Source organism: Argopecten irradians, chromosome 3 (genome assembly GCF_041381155.1).
Source record: "Argopecten irradians isolate NY chromosome 3, Ai_NY, whole genome shotgun sequence".
Taxonomy (NCBI): Eukaryota; Metazoa; Mollusca; class Bivalvia; order Pectinida; family Pectinidae; genus Argopecten; species Argopecten irradians.
The window spans coordinates 63771526-63795198 of record NC_091136.1 but is presented as its reverse complement, the minus strand read 5'-3'; the positions used below and the strand labels follow the sequence as shown (position 1 = coordinate 63795198).

At 37.0% G+C, this 23673-nt stretch overlaps 1 protein-coding gene across 1 annotated transcript; it reads left to right on the top strand.

The window, feature by feature from the left end:
* Nucleotides 1-15646: 15646 nt before the first annotated feature.
* On the top strand, nucleotides 15647-23348 carry LOC138319343 (homeobox protein Nkx-2.1-like). The gene is made up of 2 exons (XM_069262430.1): nucleotides 15647-16513; nucleotides 21786-23348. The coding sequence occupies exons 1-2, from the start codon at nucleotides 16192-16194 to the stop codon at nucleotides 22583-22585; spliced, it is 1122 nt and encodes a 373-aa protein (XP_069118531.1). The 5' UTR covers nucleotides 15647-16191; the 3' UTR covers nucleotides 22586-23348.
* The last annotated feature ends 325 nt before the right edge of the window (nucleotides 23349-23673 follow it).

The following is a 23673-nucleotide window of genomic DNA, read 5'->3' as shown; positions in this document are numbered from 1 at the left end:
GACAGTATTTTCAGACGGTAAATATTTCTATGATATGTCGTGGAAACTATCACAGCCTCGTTTTCAGTATCAGATACCAGTGTCGCGGTGGTGACCATTACTGGAGGACCAGGGGTTCTCTGGGACGGACAAAGTCCCCGATTAGCCAGAAGGAAGGCGGAGTACTCGAGCACAGCGGGTATGTAACGTATACCAGGCCTGAGATGAATGAGTATTTGATCCAGTTGTGTGTACACCTGTTTCTATACCGAACACCTGTGCGGACACTGGAGTAGGCCTCACATCAACATACCAACAGCTTCATACAAATCGAATCGAGTTCACTACCCTCCCATTTATTGACAGCTCACTGTGATCCCCTACACTGACAACTCACTATCCTCTCATTTATCAACAGCTCAATGTGATCTCCTACACAGAAAGTTCACTACCCTCCCATTTATCAACAGCTCACTATGATTTCCTACACGCACAGCTCACTATCCTCCCATTCATTGCCAGATCATTGTGATATCATATACAGACAGTTCACTATCCTCCCATTTATCAACAGCTCACTATGATCTCCTACACACACAGCTCGCTATCATCCCATTTATAGGCATCTCACTTTATATCCTACACACACAGCTCACTATCCTCCCATTTATTGCCAGATCATTGTGATATCATATACAGGCAGTTCACTACTCTCCCATTTATCGACAGCTCACTATGATTTCCTACATGCACAGCTCACTATCCTCCCATTTATTGCCAGATCATTGTGATATCATATACACACAGTTCACTATCCTCCCATTTATCAACAGCTCACTATGATCTCCTACACACACAGCTCACTATCATCCCATTTATCGGCATCTCACTTTATATCCTACACACACAACTCACTATCCTCCCATTTATTGACAGATCACTGTGATCTCCTACACACACAGCTCACTATCATCCCATTTATCAACAGCTCACTATGATCTCCTACACACACAGCTCACTATTCTCCCATTTATTGACAGATCATTGTGATATTCTATACAGACAGCTCACTATCATCCCATTTATCAACAGCTCACTATGATCTCCTACACACACAGCTCACTATCATCCCATTTATCAACAGCTCACTATGATCTCCTACACACACAGCTCACTATTCTCCCATTTATTGACAGATCATTGTGATATTCTATACAGACAGCTCACTATCCTCCCATTTATCAACAGCTTACTATGATCTCCTACACACACAGCTCGCTATCCTCCCATTTTCGGCATCTCACTTTATATCCTACACACAGAGCTCATTACCCTCCCATTTATCGACATATCACTGTGATCTCCTACACAGAAAGTTCACTACCCTCCCATTTATCAACAGCTCACTATGATCTCCTACACACACAGCTCACTATTCTCCCATTTATTGACAGATCATTGTGATATTCTATACAGACAGCTCACTATCCTCCCATTTATCAACAGCTCACTATGATCTCCTACACACACAGCTCACTATCCTCCCATTTATCAACAGCTCACTATGATCTCCTACACACACAGCTCACTATTCTCCCATTTATTGACAGATCATTGTGATATTCTATACAGACAGCTCGCTATCCTCCCATTTATCGGCATCTCACTTTATATCCTACACACAGAGCTCATTATCCTCCCATTTATCGACATATCACTGTGATCTCCTACACAGAAAGTTCACTACCCTCCCATTTATCAACAGCTCACTATGATCTCCTACACACACAGCTCACTATTCTCCCATTTATTGACAGATCATTGTGATATTCTATACAGACAGCTCACTATTCTCTCTAGCTGCGATGACTCAGATCTGAAGGATGGACGAAAGAGAGGAGGCAGATTGTGATTATATACAGACATATAACTACTGACTTAGTTTAGGATAGACAGTCTTCTAACCGCGCCTTGATTCAACACTTGTACAGACCTTCACTGCCGCACAGCCGGCGTATAGATCAGAACACCACTGTTTAACAGTCACGCAAGTTTCCCTAAGGATTGGACTGTTGCTGTTATTCATCTTATTTCAATTGTATTCTATTGTGTCAAACTGTAGTTGATTTGGATTTGATAACCGTTCACAATTACAAAACGTGTACGAAAGTGGACGTGATCTCATTGATTGTGTTAAAATATATTTCTTTGGTTTCAAGTTATTATTTTGTTTTTGTCCTAAATCATCTTTTAACGAGTTTCGTCAGCTTGTTTAGAGTGGAAAAAGAAGGATAAAGAAGATGACTATACAAAGTGGGTAGAGACAATCACCAATGTTACAGGGTGTTGAGGCGTGTTGTACCAAACACATTTGCTGTACTATCGTCAATCAACACACACACCATTGCTTTTTTCGCGATTATCCACAAACTTGTTAATAAATGATCGAGTTATTTGATTCTACTGCCACTGTTTGTCTTCTCTGCTTGGTCTAAATGAAAACTTGACAAAATATTTATATCTAATCCGGGGGTATTCAATCATGGTGGACGGGCAAGTGACATGGAGAGGTCCTCAAGACGCGTTCCTCAGGCACGAGTATGATCAACTCGAGAGAAAGTCAAGTTGTTCCAGGGCACCCCTCGGAATCTTAACCCTAAAACACGTTACATAAGAAATTAAATAAATGATGTATAAGTAAATAAGTTTTCGTTGTCCTGTTGGCGCGGGGCGCGCTCACACAGAGTGAGAATTAAGTAGGGTGGCTCGGAGGCTCCTCTACCCGACAGGTCTGATTTATATTCCGGATTCTCATAACGCTTCCAGCTAAGATATAACAGCACATGTGCATACTTCCTGCCGACTGAGGTTAGGCCATAACCATTCATGGACATATTATAATTAATTATAATTATTAGACAAATCACTAAAACCGGGGAAACTAGTTTCGGTTGTCATACACGCAATGGGATCAATTAAAACTTTATTTTTCAAGTGAAATTTTAGAACAATTTTATTTATCAAGTGAAATTTTTAAACAATTTTATTTATAAAAAATGTTGGAAATTTGTAGCGGTGAAGATAATATAGAATTAAGACTTGATCTTGTGTGGATATATTATTTTGATTGTTTCTTTTCATATCAAATCTCAAAACAAAAGTTTGTTTTACATTATTGTCTTAAATCATGATAACTAGACCAATAATTAGTTTGACTTCATTGTCAGTATGTAACAACCCCGCTCAGGTGCGTTACACCTGTGTATTGCCGAGAGGTAAATACCTGCCTAAAATAAACACAAATACCACTACCAGGAAAAACAGCGATTTTTGTTTTCTTTCTCATTAAATGTACTTTTTTCGCACCTGATTTGAGGCGGCATATATCAAACGTACAGAAATTATTGACAAAATTGTTTAATCTGTCTTTGAGAAAACATACGAAATGAGCATGTGTCACGCATAAACACTAAAGGTAGAGGTGGAATCGCTGCTAATCCGAGAGTTGTTCGGCCGGACGTTAATCCACTGAACAGGTGCGAAGGCTTTACACGTGACGTGTATTGGAACTATAGTCCTATACATTTATGACTTTCAATATTGTGACAGAAGCTTAGGACAGCTTGTAAAATTCTTTTTTATATTGATAGAATGTTTGGCTAGGAAGACTTTTGCCACTTTTATGGACTGTCAATATACTTATCAGAACGAGGTAGCACCGCAGTGTCAGTAAGTTCGCTGTAAAAACGACTAAGGTAAAATATTACGACTGAAGTTCCATCTTTTCGTCTCCCTTTTCCAGTCGACACCTCCAAACACCTAATCTGCTGTGATTTTTTGTGTAGTGTAAGTGGATAATAGTAAATCGTGTCCATATGACCATTTTATAACGTTTATAAAGTAATTATGACATATAAAATACCAAATGGTGTCGCCAAGGTGCCCTCCTCCCTCCATCGTTATTTATCACAAGTACTCACGTTTGTTTCTTACTCTATTTCAGTTTCTCCAGAAAAAGCTATCACAGGTAAGCGCATCGTCTATCACTGCACATAATATATAATCCCGGCCAAGTCACATGAGCTCAGTTAGCATAAGATTTTTTCTTATGTCAGAAATGTCTTCATTTTCTGTAAATTACGTGTTTTTCCCCCTATATACCGTTATTGTAAACATATTAGAGTCAACAGCTTATTCAATCGTAACTCATCCAATCGGAGATTTGGAAGTTCCTAGCAACAAATGAGCCCGCGAGTTTCTGTATTATTATACACTGATAATAATATTTTAAAGAGTATGGTTATTGAGACAAAGTCAGTCTAGTTTTATTCTTTATTTCATTTTCTGGTATGGTTGATGTATATCTTTTTATATGACAGTACATTTATACTACTAAATGTGTCTACTGATTAACACAGATCTACAAATACATGACAACCATTGTTCTATATCTTACTCAATGGCTTACGCGTTATGGAAATAATTCTTAAAGATGCTCCATCGCCAACAGATATGTGTTTAACCGTGTATATATGTGTTTAAACCGTGTATATATGTGTTTAACCGTGTATATATGTGCTTAAACCGTGTATATATGTGTTTAACCGTGTATATATGTGTTTAAACCGTGTATATATGTGTTTAACCGTGTATGTATGTGTTTAAATCGTGTATATATGTGTTTAACCGTGTATATATATTTAAACCGTGTATATATGTGTTTAACCGTGTATATATGTGCTTAAACCGTGTATATATGTGTTTAACCGTGTATATATGTGTTTAAACCGTGTATATATGTTTAACCGTGTTTAAACCGTGTATATATGTGTTTAAACCGTGTATATATGTGTTTAACCGTGTATATATGTGTTTAAACCGTGTATATATGTGTTTAACCGTGTATATATGTGTTTAAACCGTGTATATATGTGTTTAACCGTGTATATATGTGTTTAAACCGTGTATATATGTGTTTAACCGTGTATATATGTGTTTAAACCGTGTATATATGTGTTTAACCGTGTATATATGTGTTTAAACCGTGTATATATGTGTTTAAACCGTGTATATATGTGTTTAAACCGTGTATATATGTGTTTAAACCGTGTATATATGTGTTTAAACCGTGTATATATGTGTTTAAACCGTGTATATATGTGTTTAAACCGTGTATATATGTGTTTAAACCGTGTATATATGTGTTTAAACCGTGTATATATGTGTTTAAACCGTGTATATATGTGTTTAAACCGTGTATATATGTGTTTAACCGTGTATATATGTTTTAAACCGTGTATATATGTTTAACCGTGTATATATGTGTTTAAACCGTGTATATATGTGTTTAACCGTGTATATATGTGTTTAAACCGTGTATATATGTGTTAAACCGTGTATATATGTGTTTAAACCGTGTATATATGTGTTTAACCGTGTATATATGTGTTTAAACCGTGTATATATGTGTTTAACCGTGTATATATGTGTTTAAACCGTGTATATATGTTTAACCGTGTATATATGTGTTTAAACCGTGTATATATATGTTTAAACCGTGTATATATATGTTTAAACCGTGTATATATGTTTAACCGTGTATATATGTGTTTAAACCGTGTATATATGTGTTTAACCCGTGTATATATGTTTAACCTTGTATATATGTGTTTAAACCGTATATATATGTGTTTAAACCGTGTAAATATGTGTTTAACCGTGTATATATGTGTTTAAACCGTGTATAAATGTTTAACCGTGTATATATGTGTTTAAACCGTGTATATATGTGTTTAACCGTGTATATATGTGTTTAACCGTGTATATATGTGTTTAACCGTGTATATATGTGTTTAACCGTGTATATATGTGTTTAAACCGTGTATATATGTGTTTAAACCGTGTATATTTGTGTTTAAACCGTGTATATATGTTTAACCGTGTATATATGTGTTTAAACCGTGTATATATGTGTTTAACCGTGTATATATGTGTTTAAACCTTGTATATGTGTTTAACCGTGTATATATGTGTTTAAACCGTGTATATATGTTTAACCGTGTATATATGTGTTTAAACCGTGTATATATGTTTAACCGTGTATATATGTGTTTAAACCGTGTATATATGTGTTTGATTAACACAAAAGTACATGTAAAATAATTCTTTTTGCTCTTGGTGCATGCGCAATCAGTACTCCATTCTAAATAGGACATACATAGTGCCACGGAATTTTTTAGGGACGCAATTAATTATTTTTAATATTTTATGTTAAAGTAAGAAAAGAAGCTTATACTTGTCAATGGTGGTAATTGTGAAAAGTAAGTAACCTTTGCGACTGAAGAAAAATACGAATACGTCTGCTCCTGTTTTTGATAGAGAAAAATTACCATTGGTCAATGGTGTAGCATGTTAAGGTTTTAGACCGCGATTAAACTAGTGCTATTTTTGTATGCCTATATAACTTCTTAGGTGTAGTTGAACAGAACCCATAATAGAAACTCTGTATGCAGCAGGCCTAACATTTGGTATTACTGTTGAGTCGTAGATTGTTGTTGCCTGTAAATTTTGGCAAAATAAGGTCTGTTTGCATCGACCTGTACCACACCATAAATACCGCAGTGTGGAACCTGTACGTCACGTGTCAAACAAGTACGATAAAATGCAAACAAACGTTTTATAACGGTTTGCATGATCATTACTTTGCTCCATTTGCAGTAATAGGCACCAATTGTAGCTCTAAAGACGACACAATTTTCTGTCTAAGTCTTTTGAGCTACAACATTGCAGCTAGCAACGCGCCTGTCATCACTTACATGTAACCCCCAACTGTTCCCCCTTAACTGTTATAGGCAAACCTCATCATCTACATATAACCCCAACTGTCCCCCCTTACCTGTTATAGGCATCCTTCATCACCTACATGTAACCCCCAACTGTTCCCCCTTACCTGTTATAGGCAACCTTCATCACCTACATGTAACCCCCAACTGCCCCCCTTACCTGTTGTAGGTATCCCTCATCACCTACATGTAACCCCCAACTGTTCCCCCCTTACCTGTTATAGGCATTCCTTATCACCTACATGTAACCCCAACTGTTCCCCCTTACTTGTTATAGGCATCCCTCATCACCTACATGTAACCCCAACTGTTCCCCCTTACCTGTTATAGGCACCCCTCATCACCTACATGTAACCCCCAACTGTTCCCCCTTACCTGTTATAGGCATCCCTCATCACCTACATATAACCCCCAACTGTTCCCCCTACCTGTTATAGGCAACCCTCATCACCTACATGTAACCCCAACTGTTCCCCCTTACCTGTTATAGGCACCCCTCATCACCTACATGTAACCCCCAACTGTTCCCCCTTACCTGTTATAGGCACCCCTCATCACCTACATGTAACCCCCAACTGTTCCCCCTTACCTGTTATAGGCATCCCTCATCACCTACATATAACCCCCAACTGTTCCCCCCTTACCTGTTATAGGCATTCCTTATCACCTACATGTAACCCCAACTGTTCCCCCTTACTTGTTATAGGCATCCCTCATCACCTACATGTAACCCCAACTGTTCCCCCTTACCTATTATAGGCATCCCTCATCACCTACATATAACCCCCAACTGTTCCCCCTACCTGTTATAGGCAACCCTCATCACCTACATGTAACCCCAACTGTTCCCCCTTACCTGTTATAGGCACCCCTCATCACCTACATGTAACCCCCAACTGTTCCCCCTTACCTGTTATAGGCACCCCTCATCACCTACATGTAACCCCCAACTGTTCCTTCCTCCTTACCTGTTATAGGCACCCCTCATCACCTACATGTAACTCCCAACTGTTCCCCTTACCTGTTATAGGCACCCCTCATCACCTACATGTAACTCCCAACTGTTCCCCCTTACCTGTTATAGGCACCCCTCATCACCTACATGTAACCCCAACTGTTTCCCCTTACCTGTTATAGGCACCCCTCATCACCTACATATAACCCCCAACTGTTCCTCCTTACCTGTTATAGACAACCCTCATCACCTACATGTAACCCCAACTGTTCCCCCTTACTTGTTATAGGCATCCCTCATCACCTACATGTAACCCCCAACTGTCCCCCTTACCTGTTTTAGGTATCCCTCATCACCTACATGTAACCCGCAACTGTCCCCTTACCTGTTGTAGGTATCCCTCATCACCTACATGTAACCCCCAACTGTTCCCCCTACCTGTTATAGTCAACCCTCATCACCTACATATAACCCCAACTGTTCCCCCTACCTGTTATAGGCAACCCTCATCACCTACATGTAACCCCCAACTGTTCCCCCTACCTGTTATAGGCACCCCTCATCACCTACATGTAACCCCAACTGTTGCCCCTTACTTGTTATAGGCAACACTCATCACTTACATGTAACCCCCAACTGTTCCTCCTACCTATTATAGGCAACCCTCATCACCTACATGTAACCCCAATTGTTGCCCCTTACTTGTTATAGGCAACACTCATCACTTACATGTAACCCCCAACTGTTCCTCCTACCTATTATAGCCACCCCTCGTCACCTACACGTAACCCCCCCCCCCAACTTTTCCCCTATACCTGTTATAGGCATCCTTCATCACCTACATGTAACCCCCAACTTTCCCCCTTTACCTGTTATAGGCATCCCTCATCACCTACATGTAACCCCCAACTGTTCCCCCTACCTGTTATAGGCATCCCTCATCACCTACATGTAACCCCCAACTGTTCCCCCTACCTGTTATAGGCAAACCTCATCACCTGCATGTAACCCCTAACTGTTCCCCCTTACCTGTTATAGGCAACCCTCATCACCTACATGTAACCCCAACTGTTCCCCCTTACCTGTTTTAGGCATCCCTCGTCACCTACATGTAACCCCAACTGTTCCCCCTTACCTGTTATAGGCACCCCTCATCACCTACATGTAACCCCAACTGTTCCCCCTACCTGTTATAGGCACCCCTCATCACCTACATGTAACCCCAACTGTTCCCCCTACCTGTTATAGGCAACCCTCATCACCTACATGTAACCCCCAACTGTTCCCCCTACCTGTTATAGGCAACCCTCATCACCTACATGTAACTCCCAACTGTTCCCCCTACCTGTTATAGGCACCCCTCATCACCTACATGTAACTCCCAACTGTTCCCCCTACCTGTTATAGGCACCCCTCATCACCTACATATAACCCCCGACTGTTCCCCCTTACCTGTTATAGGCATCCCTTATCACCTTCATGTAACCCCAACTGTTCCCCCTTACCTGTTATAGGCATCCCCCATCACCCACATGTAACTCCCAACTGTTCCCTCTTACCTGTTATGGGCACCCCTTATCACCTACATGTAACCCCCAACTGTTCCCCCTTACCTGTTATAGGCACCCCTCATCACCTACATGTAACCCCAACTGTTCCCCCTTACCTGTTATGGGCACCCCTTATCACCTACATGTAACCCCCAACTGTTCCCCCTTACCTGTTATAGGCATCCCTCATCACCTACATGTAACCCCAACTGTTTCCCCTTACCTGTTATGGGCACCCCTTATCACCTACATGTAACCCCCAACTGTTCCCCCTTACCTGTTATAGGCATCCCTCATCACCTACATGTAACCCCCAACTGTTCCCCCTTATCTGTTATAGGCACCCTTCATCACCTACATATAATCCCTAACTGCACCCCTCATCACCTAACCCCCACCCTGCGTACAATGTACCGTGCGTTTCATTTGTGGATTCGTACCAGTTGCACTAAAGTGATACGGCACCGCCAAATGGAACGCGTTTGGATTTTTCCATGATGGCGGCACCCATATGAAAGATACGCTTCGAAGATAAAAGCTATGTATTTTCGGTTCTAGCAATAAAATAGATTTAAGAATAATACCTAAATTGTTTCAGCACACATTGAAATAAACGATCCATGTAATTTTATCGGATATAAATACGCTCTGCCTTGTTTTTAACAAAGAAAACATTCCGGTGACAAATGAAGAATCTCGAGTCCGACATCTTGGATCCAAGTGGTACGCCTCTGAAAACGAACCACTTGTAGTAGTTCGGTTCGGCTGGTACAGCGCGTTCCAGTACAGATACAGCGAGTTCGTACCAGTTGTATCTGCAAATGGAACGCACGGTAAGTTATACCATGTATATGACGTCATTATTTGTGTCGCACCTGTAACTACATCTCTGCACGACAAACCTACCACATACCGGTTTATGGGGAAATTAGTACCCCACATCAAACGACCGTATATGGGTTTGACACGGGAAGTCTTTAAGACGAAGACCATAAAATTCATATCATATTCCATAACACTAGTGCGCCGAATCCCCATAAAGCCGAGTATTGGAGGATAATGTGTTTATTGGGGCCGATCACAAGGGCTTATATCCCGACAGTCAGCGTCCATCAATATCGCTGTCACTCACACCAAACAGGATGTCATTGTCTTTTTAATTTCTGTCTGACGTCTATCGACGTCCCGCCGAGAGGGGGCGCTCTGTAGCTAATAAGTCAACAAATCAGAAACGTCTGTCAGTCTAAGTCAGAAATTACAAAAAGAGGGATCGATGATGTATTGCGATCATACTCGTAATTACAAGAATACCTTGTTACTTATGCAGTTACTATCACACTCCACTTCCGGTCATTTGCTGTAGTGGTTATAACCATCAAAAAGCACTTCCGGTCATGTACGTGCTGATGTTACCATTTGTCACACTCCTTTTCCGTTCACATTTTATGTTTCCATCATCTAAATAACCTCTTCCGAGTTGTAACAAATTGTTTCAATACGGGGTTTCGAGATCCCAAAGCGACGTGGGTAAAGTACGACGATTTACCCTCGATTTAGTCCCATCGTCCGGCGATTGTGACGTGATTTCTGTGACGTCATTATCATCGGAAGATGTGAAATTGACGGTAAAGCATCACGTTTCTTTTTGATCCTATAAATTCACACTTACTTAATGCTCATTGCACTACTTGACTAAATAGTTCCCATTTTCTTCAAAAACATCTTTTATTGGAAAAAGTATACGTTTCTATTCAAATTGCATTAAACAGGATGAATATGTCTCCGTATCCGCCTAATATCAGCATGCTATGCAGATTTGTCTACTCGTCATTTCTCAGGGCGACTTTCTGCTTTATTGTGACGAAATCAACAGAGTATTTTTTCAATCACATATTGATATAGTATTTAAGGATTAACTTGAATAGATTTTATATGTAATGGAGATATAACACAAAAATCTGAGTGTATTCTAAATAAACCGCGAATTTTATGTCACTACTTTTTAATTTTATCGGATATGAAAAAAAATTTGTTTGCAAACTGTATTCTCAGAAAAAGTTTGCAAACAATTTTTTTCATAACCCGATAAAATTAAAAAAAATAGTGACATCAATACCTATTATTGATTTTATACTCTATTTGATAAAAGGAAATATGTTTAAATGTAACATTATAGTGGTTTTTCAAGGGATTTTTTTTTCCGAATCAATACGCAACGTCAATGTCTCCATTGTGACGTCACGATAACGCCGGGGTTTCGCGCCATTCTCGGATTATTTTCATAGTGGTATGCAAAAAAATATTGGCCAATCAGAAAGCCAGATTTGGTATGAAAACAAAGAAAAATTAATTATGATGAGAGTACACTCAGATTTTTGAGTTATATCTCCATAACATAAAAAATATATTCAAATTAATCCTTATAATTCAATTTACTAAAGATAATCTCTTCAATATTCAAAATTCATTTTGGGACTCTTTTGTCTATGAAATCATTACGCCGTCATCTCAGCCTATCAGAAGCAACGTTATAAACGGCGACGCCATTTTTTCCTTTATTGGCTGATAAAGTAAATTTTTAAGCCAATGGAAATGCTCGTAACAAGCAAAATGAATTATCAACATTTATTTCGGACATTGTGTGTAATTATTCAAGGAAGTCTTTGCCTGCTTTTCGTAAGGTCGTATTACTACCTATAGTTGTGGAAGTATTCTACTAATTCTACGATAAAAATAATCTTGAGGATATATTTTTCACCACAACACGGACACAGATACATATCTTGTTCGTTCTTGATATAGGACTAGTTTATAAAAAACAAACGTTTGTATAGGTAGTATCTGGTAGGATATTAGCCGACTGTTCTTGTGTTTATGTTTGTGATACTCAAACAATGCTTTTGATTTCTACTTGGATAGGCTTTCACGGACTTTAGCGGCCAGAGAGTCGTTATCACCAACTTGACCGAACATGAGTGAGCATAAGTGGTCATTAGCCAATTTTTTTTATTGATAAAAGATTGTACATTTGTAGGTTTTTAAAAGCGAGTAGTAACAGTGTATTAGTGTCAGTGTTACGGCAGGGCCTATAATCGGGACGGTAAACAGGGGCGGAGTGATATTCGTCAGGATTGCACTTAAACTAAAATCGCCAGTGACAGGTTTTATGGTATTTGTGTGCTGACCATTTATCTCAATATGTTGACGAATTCAATATTTTCACAGGATTTATTCTCTAGCAATAAGTCTGTATATATTGGCGGTGCTGGCGTGGACAGTACTGTATATATTGACCAAGAGATCACCAATGTCCATTGGTTCTGTGTTTGACCGCGGCGATGCTGTTGACTTTAGCTAAGCACTGACACACAAGTTAACAATATAACGCTACAAGACCATTTTGTTTGTCCACGACTTAAATTTTGCCACGACTAAGTTAGTTTTGTGTCTGTGTCCCACCCCAACCTTTTCCTAAACGACAAACTTAAACAGGATTTAGGGTAATTTTGCGCTGTTTCAATAGACTACCATGTACACAGTTCCAGCGAGTGTCTTCCGTCTGAACAGTGCTCTGCCCAGTCCACACGGTAACGTATCCACCGCGGGTAAACACTAGCCGTATTAAATGAATTTAATTAACGTTTATATCCGGTTTGAGTTTCAATCCCTTCCCTGCCACTGGTCCTAGTGTAAACAGTGTCCGGCTAGGGTTACACATACAACAGATTACTGATATTTTGTCCAAATTCAACCTTTTTAATTGACATGAATACATTCTTTAGAAAAGTGTTTAACCGGGTAAAATTTCGGAAAGTGTTTGTAAAGAATTTAATGTTCAATCAATTAGAGTATCAGATCCTCAACATGCGTAAGTGTTTTTATCATGTAAAATTAAATATAAAAAAAGTGATTTTAAAACGCGTTTTACATATTGTCTACGGAAAAAATAAAATAATAGAAATTGAAATAAAAAACATTGAAAAAAAAACTTAATGAAACAATCCACGTCGAATATGCATCTTAATATGAAAAATGAAATTACCCACAGAAAAAATAATTTCTATATTAAAGTAAAGTTCACTTTTCTCTGGTGCGAAAAAATAGATATTTTGGTGTGTGAATTAACTTGAGTAATCCTTAATATACTGGATCAGTTGTTGAAACGATTATACAGCATTATGGGTATAAAAAACACACAGAAATAATGTCATGTGTGGGTAGCATGCACACCTGCGAGCAAACAAAACAGTTGGACAGTATCCAAAGACAATCGCGTTTTATTTGCAGGACATGTGAATTTCATCGGGAAGATGTTTACCGAGTTTCCATCGCAGCCCTGGACGTCGTGGGGAGGGGACCCGTGGGACCTGTATTAGGGGTCGCCAGGCTGTAGGGACGGGGCTTTATCTGCCTACCCAGGGGTCTGATAGGCCTACAGGTATATAACAATACAGGGCCAGCTTTGTGACAGGTTCACGATGGTCTTACGTAACCAGGTTTGTTCCAACCTGTCAAAACTAAATACGAGGACTGTGAGAATCACACCTTACTTTATCTACACACAAATAAATACAGCTTTAGGATTAACTATGGTTTGTGTTTTAGAGTATATTTCATCTGCGGAGCGCTACTTTCCTATGTTCTATTTGTTCGGTATTTGACAATAGTGATGATGAATCGGTAATAAAGAGACGTGAATGTCCGGATTATATCTTGATTAGGTCTGTCATTTCTTCACACCGTGCGCAGTAATCCGTAATCTACATTGACCATTCGAAATTCCAGTAATCGGACCTTATAATTACCGGAGACACAACGCTCCCATCATTCATTATTGTAGACGTGGAAATTAATAAACAAAATTTGAATTTTTGATTTTTAAATCCCAGTTATTTTCGCAGCTTGTTGGTTGACAATAAATCATGATTTACCGTTATAATAACCTACTCTGTCTACATTCTGTCGCGGACTCTGAGGGTTACAAACCAAACTGATCGATCATTTTGCTAAATGATCCTTCCGTGTTAAAACTCATCAGTATAGAATTACACAAAATAAAAGATGCTCCCCTTTAGAAATAATGTAAAATGATTGCCAATGTTACAAAACTCGGGCTATATTTCACAAGGTGGTGAACATATAATACCAAGCAAGGTCTACTTTTCATAACAGACATTGTAATTCTAGTTCTTAGCAAATACTCTCAGAATCGATTTCAACTTATTTCCGCATACTTTCGTATAAAAGGACATTCACTTTTAATTAATTCATCACGTATAAAATCTGTATGCATGAAGATATTTTTCTCTCAAAATAGCATTAACACATTATGTGATTTCACATGCTATGCAATATTGACAGTGTATTTTACATGATTATGTTATCATGTAAAAATATTGATAGTTTAGGAAAAATTATATTCCATTCTGTCTTTGTATCTACGTTTATTGCATACATATTATTTAGAATAAAAATGACTTCACATAATACTGTAAATAATTAATCGTGAGGAAAAGGTGCTTCTAAGTTGTGACCGCTTGTGCTTAATCACCATCATTTAATTGAACAATAAAAATATGTTTTAATCTAAAACATTTACTATAATCTGCTGTTTATCGCATCACAAAATAATATCAAATACACGGCGTTAGTGTTTATAGATAGGCAGGGTAAACACACGACATTATTATCATGGGAGTTTTAATCACATTACAGTTTATTTAGCACCACGAAATCTGATAAAAGCGCTTCGTTGTCGGAAAGAAAATTGGTCGAATTATTGGCGTGTTTTCACGTATTTTGTCTTTATTTTGTATATGTTGATTGTGTTAGTACTTGACTAAGATAATTAATAAATTTAAAGTAAAAAGGAAAATAAGATTGCATTGATATAAGACCTACATGTTCTTACCTTATTCTTAGGTTAAAATAAAAAAAAAAGAATATTCCGTAACAAGAAAACTCAATAAAATTAATTTGTTTTTGTTTGTTTATCATTGCCATGAGAAAATGTGTTTCGTCTTGTCTGCCTTACATCTCCTCATTACATATAGTTTTTGTACTGTGAAAATTTGTCTAATTTCTGCTGTAATGTTTTGTTATCTCTCATGCCCTAATAAGTTTACTGATATGTAAATTAAGGAATGTCAGATAAATACAGATTACAGACTTATATAAAAAATAACCAGAGATAAAAACCGAAATAAACACGGACAAGAACTAGAAATAAAATCTACTTAAAATTCAACAAATCAGCACAACTTTTTTTCAGTGAGTTTTACTTCATGTGTTAATGAGGTAGTCTACTAGCCGATCTATCTGTAAGACCGGCTAATGTGCCCATATTGTGTTTTTAAGTACTGAATGCACCACTACGTCTAACTCCGCCCCAGTGCGGGGTTGGGAATCACTGGTAGAATTTGACACGAGTTATGATAGGCTGTCGAACCATAAACCTCGTAATGAGTTAAGACATTACACAGGTGTGCAAATTTGATTACCATGCCATACAGGTAAATAGGACCTCTACCAGCGGGTGTTCTACCTTTCAGAACTGTCAGGAATCCCGGGGGTGCGGCAGCAGGGAGAAGAGACAGTGACAATAACAGATATCGTTATTTATTGACGGAACTGTAGTCTCCTCCCACCTTAATCGGAAAGGTGGGACTTAACGATTGTATGTCAACACTGAAAACCGCCCTGCGCATGCGCGCGCTATCTTTGAATCATAATTTGTTAAGAATGAAAGGTACACAATCGGTATGATGTGTTTGACCGACGAGATTGGTCCTTCACACAATAAAGTAGCTCTGAAGGGCTTGCAAAAACCCAAAGTGGAAGTCAGAATTACGTGCTGACATACGTTATGTCCCTCAGTCCGAGGCCGCACACAACACCGTTTTCAGTGACAGACATTCTAAGTCCTATCGAGGAGACTTACAAGAGGACCACTATTGAGGCTAACATCCCTCCGCTCACCCCCTACAGGAACCACACCCAACACCCGTCCCATCAGATGGCTAGTATGAGCGCTACCAATCCCTACCACACGGGATATGTGCCTCCCCTCTCTCATCACACACCCAGCTTCCCACCCCAGTACTGCAATGCCCCGGACTTCGGGTACGGGGACCCCCGGACTACTAGTGCCTCATGGTACAGCAACAACAGGGACGCTGGCTTTACACGTAAGTACCATTAATTAAGGGTCATTGTTAGCGAGTATAGGACATCTCTGGAATATCATCATGTGTAATATAGCCACAGCAAGGGTACTTAGCAGCGGCTAAGATCGGCTAACATCACTCGAGCGCTACCAAGATGAAACATTTTAAGAAAGTTGGATAGTTGTCAACAAGCTTTGCTGGAGACAAAAGTGCTTTGAATAGGGCAATAATAACGAAAAATATAGATTCGATAACCCTTGGAGACTTGCTTGGAACCTAAATTGTCTGGTTTGAAAGTCTGGCATGCTATTGATATTTTCGAGTATGTTTTCCTCCCTGGCTCGGACCAAAACCAATATATATTAAAGTGGTTTAAGTTTCTAGTAGTTTGACAGTTTCTGGAAACTCCTTCTCCAGTTTTATCGTGGGCATATTTTATCAGAATTGTTCAAACAAGGGCGCGATACGTTATCACCAGATAGGACCGCCATGTGATTTTATATTTATTATGATCTTATTTTAAACGGATATGGACTTAGCTTGGCCACTTAAGGTCTGCTTTAGATTATACAGGCTCAAAACATTACAACATCGTTTTTAAATAGGTGATAATGTAAGTTTTATCTGTATTTAACAGTAAATTTAGGCTGTATACTTATACCGATGAAAACATAGACAAATATTATCTACGGAGTCTAAAACAATATCTAATGTGGAAACATCGAGACAACTAAATATGTTCCGTTTTTATTTTCCATGGCCGCATTAGTATACCTGAACTAGAGCAGTAACAGGCTTATGGTATTTCGATTTACCAGTTGTAGTTTTTACATGGTTAAGAAGCACAGGTGTCCGGTGTTCGCCTGACCAGCTAAAGCCTGGCCCGGAGTATCGGAAGTGTCCGAAGGATCATAACCTGTTATCACAATAAATATCAGGCCTAATTCTCACACAAGTCTTCATTAAAACCAATCGTACGGAAAACTATCACACTACTTTTAGGTAGTATTTATTCAACTTCTTATAATAATATTTACACTGCGGAACAAAGTGGACTTTAGGAATGATTTGTGATGTTTTATTGCAGTAATAATTCACACATTCTCATATAACCGTTTATTAGACGAACACGTGCATTGTGTTAGCGAAAAAAATAAAGAAATTGTTTCAGATAATTTATAAGATATCCCTCCTCTTAAAGTAACGGATAATCTGTTCCTATTTTAACAACGAGTTTATCACACACATGCATTTCAATACATTTATTTTCTAAAAATAATCCAAACATTGATAAAATTTTCTCATTAAAAAAATAAATCGGTAACATCGTAATTTCACATTTTATTATGGAATAATTATCGGACCACTTTGTATAACACGGGCTAAATTTTAGTCACGAGTAAATATAAAATCTATCCTAATATAGTGTTACTGATCATTACCATACAGACAATTTATGTTGGTGATAGGCTGGCGTAACGGTCATACATTCTATAAAATGTTATTAATTACCGAAATAAAAAGACACTAACATAACCGTTTTGAACGATTCATGAAATGTCAAAGAGGGTAATTATTTCAGTCAAAGTTTAGGTACATGTACGCTACTGTTATCATTTCATTTATATTATTTCCGAATAAAAATTGCAGTAAACCTATTTTAATAAAATAAATATAAATCTTTGGACGCGTGTCATTTATAATGTGAAATAGTTTTTTTTTAAATAAAATTAAATAAACAATTTCCCACAGAAACGTTATTAAGCGCAGTTGTGTCGAATATATTTAACTTATCTTTAAATTATAACATTTCAAACTCTATAACACAAAACATGAACCTGTATTGCATGATAAAATATACTCCATAGAAGTATATACACTAAATCATATCTTCTCAAAAATAGCTTATAAATATATTCTATTTACATAACTTCCAAATGTATAACGATTAACATACTCTTGATAATAATGTATAATATACCATAAAAACATTGTTCTCCGAAAATAAAATAGAAAGCCATTTTTTGTAAATCTGTTTATACTATTTTGTAAGAACATACAACCCGTAAATACAACTAGACAAAACATCCTGAGAACGAAAGGTGTATTGTTAATCCAAATAACAAATTGAATATAAAGAAAAAGCTGTGTTACTTAAGCTATTCCAACATTAATTTTGACATTTCTTCTTTAATGGTGAATGTCAGAGAAAGCGGTATAATTTTGTTAGAAATAATAACAAGTAATATCCATTCAAATATCATTAATATTTAATATATCACGGAATAGTTTATTGTCTGACGGGAACAGAATTTACCTGGGATTACTACCAGTTTATTGATTTAGTTATTGTAATGTAATATTATTGTAGAAATCGCACAAAAAGAGTTCAAATGAAGATAGCAACTAAATATAACACACCGGCGTAGTGTGTTTTGTAATTCACCTGTATGTAGCAATAATACTTTTTTGATCGATCTTTTTGGCCTGCTATACTTTAACAGAGTCGACTTTTACTAGCTCCTATTATATACCCAATTGATTTTAGTATCATAGTCTCCCTAAGAACCAAATCGTTTATAAGTGGAACTCAATACACTTCTGGCTGTTTTATGTTGACGTTTTTGTACATGTCCCGGCGATTACAAGACGACAGAAATTTATATCAACAGTGCGCGGCTTTACACCTAAAGCTGTCGAATGTACAAATATATATCACACGGAACAAAAAAAGTACTTTTCTGTAAGTACAGGATACACAAATAGAATATAAAAAAATAAGTCATGGTCTAAAATATCTAGGCTTATTTCGGTCACAACTTGACATATATATGTCATTCGACATTTCAAATTGTTCGGAACGGCTACACTCTGCAAGTAGATAAAATGATGACAAGTTGCTTTAAACCCTTTTATAGAATGATATATAATTTGACAAAGTAATTTATTTAACAATATACGAATATGTTGATATAAATATAGTAATCAGAACAAAAACGATAGACAATTATTTTTTACCATTTCATAATTCACAATAATTATTCAGATATTAGTAACCGTTTCATTAAAAAATATTATCATAATAAACCTAGCATGGCCAAATTTATTCAGCTTCTGGAAACAAGAAATAATAAAGAATTATCTAATTTAGAAAAAAATTATAGCTTTGGCCATGAAAAAAGAATAAATACTGTTTGAAACAAACGTAGAAACATCCTCTGCACTAGAGTAGCTGTCGTGCAGGTGTTGGATGTATTTGTATAATGTATGTGTGTCTGTGTGTAAATTTCTATGTTATTGTAAATTATTATTATTGTTTTGTTGCACTGTATATATTCATGCACCTTTTCTGGTGAACCGTAAGGTTCAAAGAAATGAAAATATTGAATTGTACTTTACCTTCTATTGTTCAACAATTGAAAAAATAGAAAAAGAAAAAGGGAAATGTGTCACAACTTTTCGAATAAGACATCGATTTATTATAACTATTTATATACAGCAAGTTATCACAAGTTTGCTACCTTAAAATACACTGGAAATATGGTAGCTCTTGTAGCTAATGTTAATATAAAAATGTCATTTAAAACGGAAAACGGAGAGAATAAATCATTAGGACTGTTGTTATATAAGCTAATTCTGTAATATTGTTTAAAGAGTTTTTGGTAATTGTTAATACAGAATACAACAATTAAACATCGAATGATCTAATACCTGCCAATCACAATGAATGCAACGAATCTCTCTCGCATGCACAATAACACTATTCAGCTGCGAGAGCAACCGGATACAAGCTAATATTATCAGATGCAACTGTTGCATACTTGATATTTTTAAAGTCGCTGAACCTGAAGTTAGAGGATAATATTATATTCAGGGTAGCAATATATATATTTTGTTCTCATCAACTTAGACCAAATGTTAAGTATAATATTAATCTCGTCTCACTTTACACATACAGCGGGTTTTTTTTCTGTTTATTGACATTTAAACATAAAACCAATAAAAACTTTTCTCTGTTTAAATTATAACAACTAGCAATACAAATATTTCAACAAAAATCTGGATTACACAAAAAATATTATTTCTCACAAGACCCATGATTTGCAGAAAAAAATTATCTTCAAAATATCAGACAAAATATGATATCTTTAGAAATATAAGTTACACAAAAACAAAGGAACAGAAATTATTTCTACATCAAATATGTCCATTATCCGTTCACGTCTGGTAAATATGTTAGTCATCTCATGCGTAAGGTAAATTAGGGTTTGTATACTGGCGTTAAATGTAACGTCAGTCAAACAGTGTCGTACATAACTCTGTAATAGTTTTATAGTTAATTGTTTCTAAAATCATTTGGTAACACTCCCATTACGATACACTCCAATCGTGTAAGATAATATTTATAAATCTATTCATGATATATCTAGTTAACAAATATAATAAGGTTATCATTTCAATTTAGATTCTCTAAAATAATACATTTGTTTTAGGCGTCTTATAGCAATGGTAAATATTAAAGTCGGATACTGAAGTACACAGTATAATTAAACAGTGAATGGTAAAATATTATACATTCAAAATCTATTTCAGATATCGTAATTGATATATTACTGCAATGTTCTTCTCTTTCTTCAGCTGAACAACTTCCAAAATGTACAAAAATATTTCACGTGATCTATAGTGACAAAGCCTTTGTCCACATTGAATATCTTATCATCGATATAAACATGGGTCTTGTTAGATTGGAAGAAAAAAACTCTAAAGATAATTAACCCATTTGATATGTCCAGAAATGAATTATATGCCAAATGGTATTTGAGTTCTAATGAGTAAACAACTAAATGAAAAAAAATGAAAAAAAAATAAAAAATAAAAAAAATAAACGCCAATTTACAACACTTGCTTATCTTAATCATTTTACAGAGTCGTCTCTGGGAAAGTATTTGTCGAAATGCTTAAAAATTAACAATATCATTGGTGTTTCTGTTACTTTTCATCATAATAAAATTGTTATTAACACAAAAATGTTTTTTTTGTTTTAAGAAAAAAAATTTCATCACTTAACTTTTTATCCATTAAAGACAAAACGGCAGAGATATTAAAACATTTAAAACTCTTATACTGTGCTGTACCAATTACTGTACCAATGTTAGAATATTACAAAAAATGCTGTCTTTTAATGACTTTCAAATGAATCGTAACTCTTTGAAGGAAATATATTGTACATGTATTATTGTGTGCTGAATTGGGATTGCAGTATTATAACCATATTTTCTTTTATATTTTCCAGTGTCCAGACTCATTAACGGCCCTAGCTCGTGCGCTATGTCTCCCATGTCGTCTGGAATGAACATGAACCACGTGAACATGTCAGCCCTTAGTGGATTTGAACACTCAAAACCCCAGGGAATTCAATTTCCTATCACCCAAAGACGCAAAAGGCGCGTGCTTTTCTCTCAAGCCCAGGTCTACGAGCTAGAGAGAAGGTTTAAACAACAGAAATACCTGTCTGCACCAGAACGTGAACACCTGGCCAGTATGATTAACTTAACTCCTACCCAGGTAAAAATCTGGTTCCAAAACCATCGTTACAAGTGCAAACGTCAAATTAAAGATAAGGACAAGAATGATTCTCAGTCACCGGCGAGCTCGCCCTCGGCTTCGTCTCAACAATCATCTCCAGGACAACAGACACAGAACTCTCATCCTACCCAGTCCTCTCCCAGGCGGGTAGCTGTACCCGTCCTAATCAAGGACGGTAAGTCATGCTCCACATCCGGTGACACTCAAACCACAACGCACGCGCAACAATCTTCACAGCAAAGTTCTATGGGAACATCGCGAGTTAGTGCTTCATCTCTGGGAACAACATCCGGTGGTCACCATTCTACGTCACATCACAGTTCAAGTTCCAAATCCATGCAGAATTCGCACTCACTGAACACACCGCCATTATCGGCTCACTGTGGACCAAACTCTCATCCAACCATCAACGGAGGCATTCATCAAAATCTTCATTATCAACCTTCCGGTATGACCGGAAGTAGTTTGGGATCATCGCCGTATATACTAAATGGCAGAACATGGTGATAGAACTGTTCATTTTGGAATGACTGAAATATTTTATTTTGGAAATTCTAGAATAAAACTTGACTATTCGTGCTGTTTCACTTTTATTCAATGATTCTGACCGTTTCTGTTCTCCAATGTGTATCCATGGAATTTTGTTCAAGTAAAAAAGTGAAATATTGGAATGGTGCGTCCCTGCCAGCTGACTGTGAACAGGAGCTCGTAAACTGGTGTTGTAAAAGTGTAAATCCATCGGGCCCAGCACATTCCCTCTAAATAAATTTGCTTTTCACCTATAAATTCCTGTCGATCTCAATAAACATTTATGACTGTTATAAATATATTTGGATGTTTGTTAGCGGGTGGCGTACGACCCATTCCCTTGCTGCCGCGTGTTCTGACGATGTGTACCCGTGGTAAAGCGGTCGGCATTCGGTTAACGACAAATATAAAACAATATTTTAACGACTTCAACTTCGAACAGATTTAATTATGTTTGTAATAATGACGTGTTACCATTTCAAACGAGAACCGAACAATCTGATTGGCGGTCTTACCAATCTTGTCGTCATTCCATGCTGGCGTCATTAGAGCACGGGTATTCCCGACATTTATCATCCGAGGATTCCAGCAAAAATAACATTTAAATCCTGATTTTGTTTACGTTGTGTATTTTGTCATGATTTTAACTTATAAGAGAAAACGCATTTTTCTGTTGATGTATTTGTGTGTAACTGAGCGCCATATTATGTATGTTTCTAATTAAATATTGTAGCTAAACTATTATATTTGTGCTTGTTTCATTAATAACTTACGAGTCATAACGTATTACATAAGGTGTTCCAATAACTGATTAAACTGAAGGGATGACATGTCACGTTATTGTAGCAGTCTTTCCCACATCGGAGTTGAGGTTGGAGACATACATATACCATGGGTAACTCAATTCCATGATAAGAACCAATGAATTATTATGGGGAATATTTTTATCACAAGACAACCATTTGCTATAACCATATTCGATATAAAACATTGTAAAAATTTCATTTTACACAGATTAACGGCATGATTTGATTTGACATACTTTATGTTTCTGTAGCTGTATGTAA

Excerpts from the sequence above, each read along its gene's own strand:
- LOC138319343 (XM_069262430.1), top strand. The coding sequence starts at position 16,192 with ATGTCCCTCAGTCCGAGGCCGCACACAACACCGTTTTCAGTGACAGAC. Across the intron at positions 16,514-21,785 it reads CAGGGACGCTGGCTTTACAC|TGTCCAGACTCATTAACGGC; the intron begins GTAAGTACCATT and ends TATATTTTCCAG.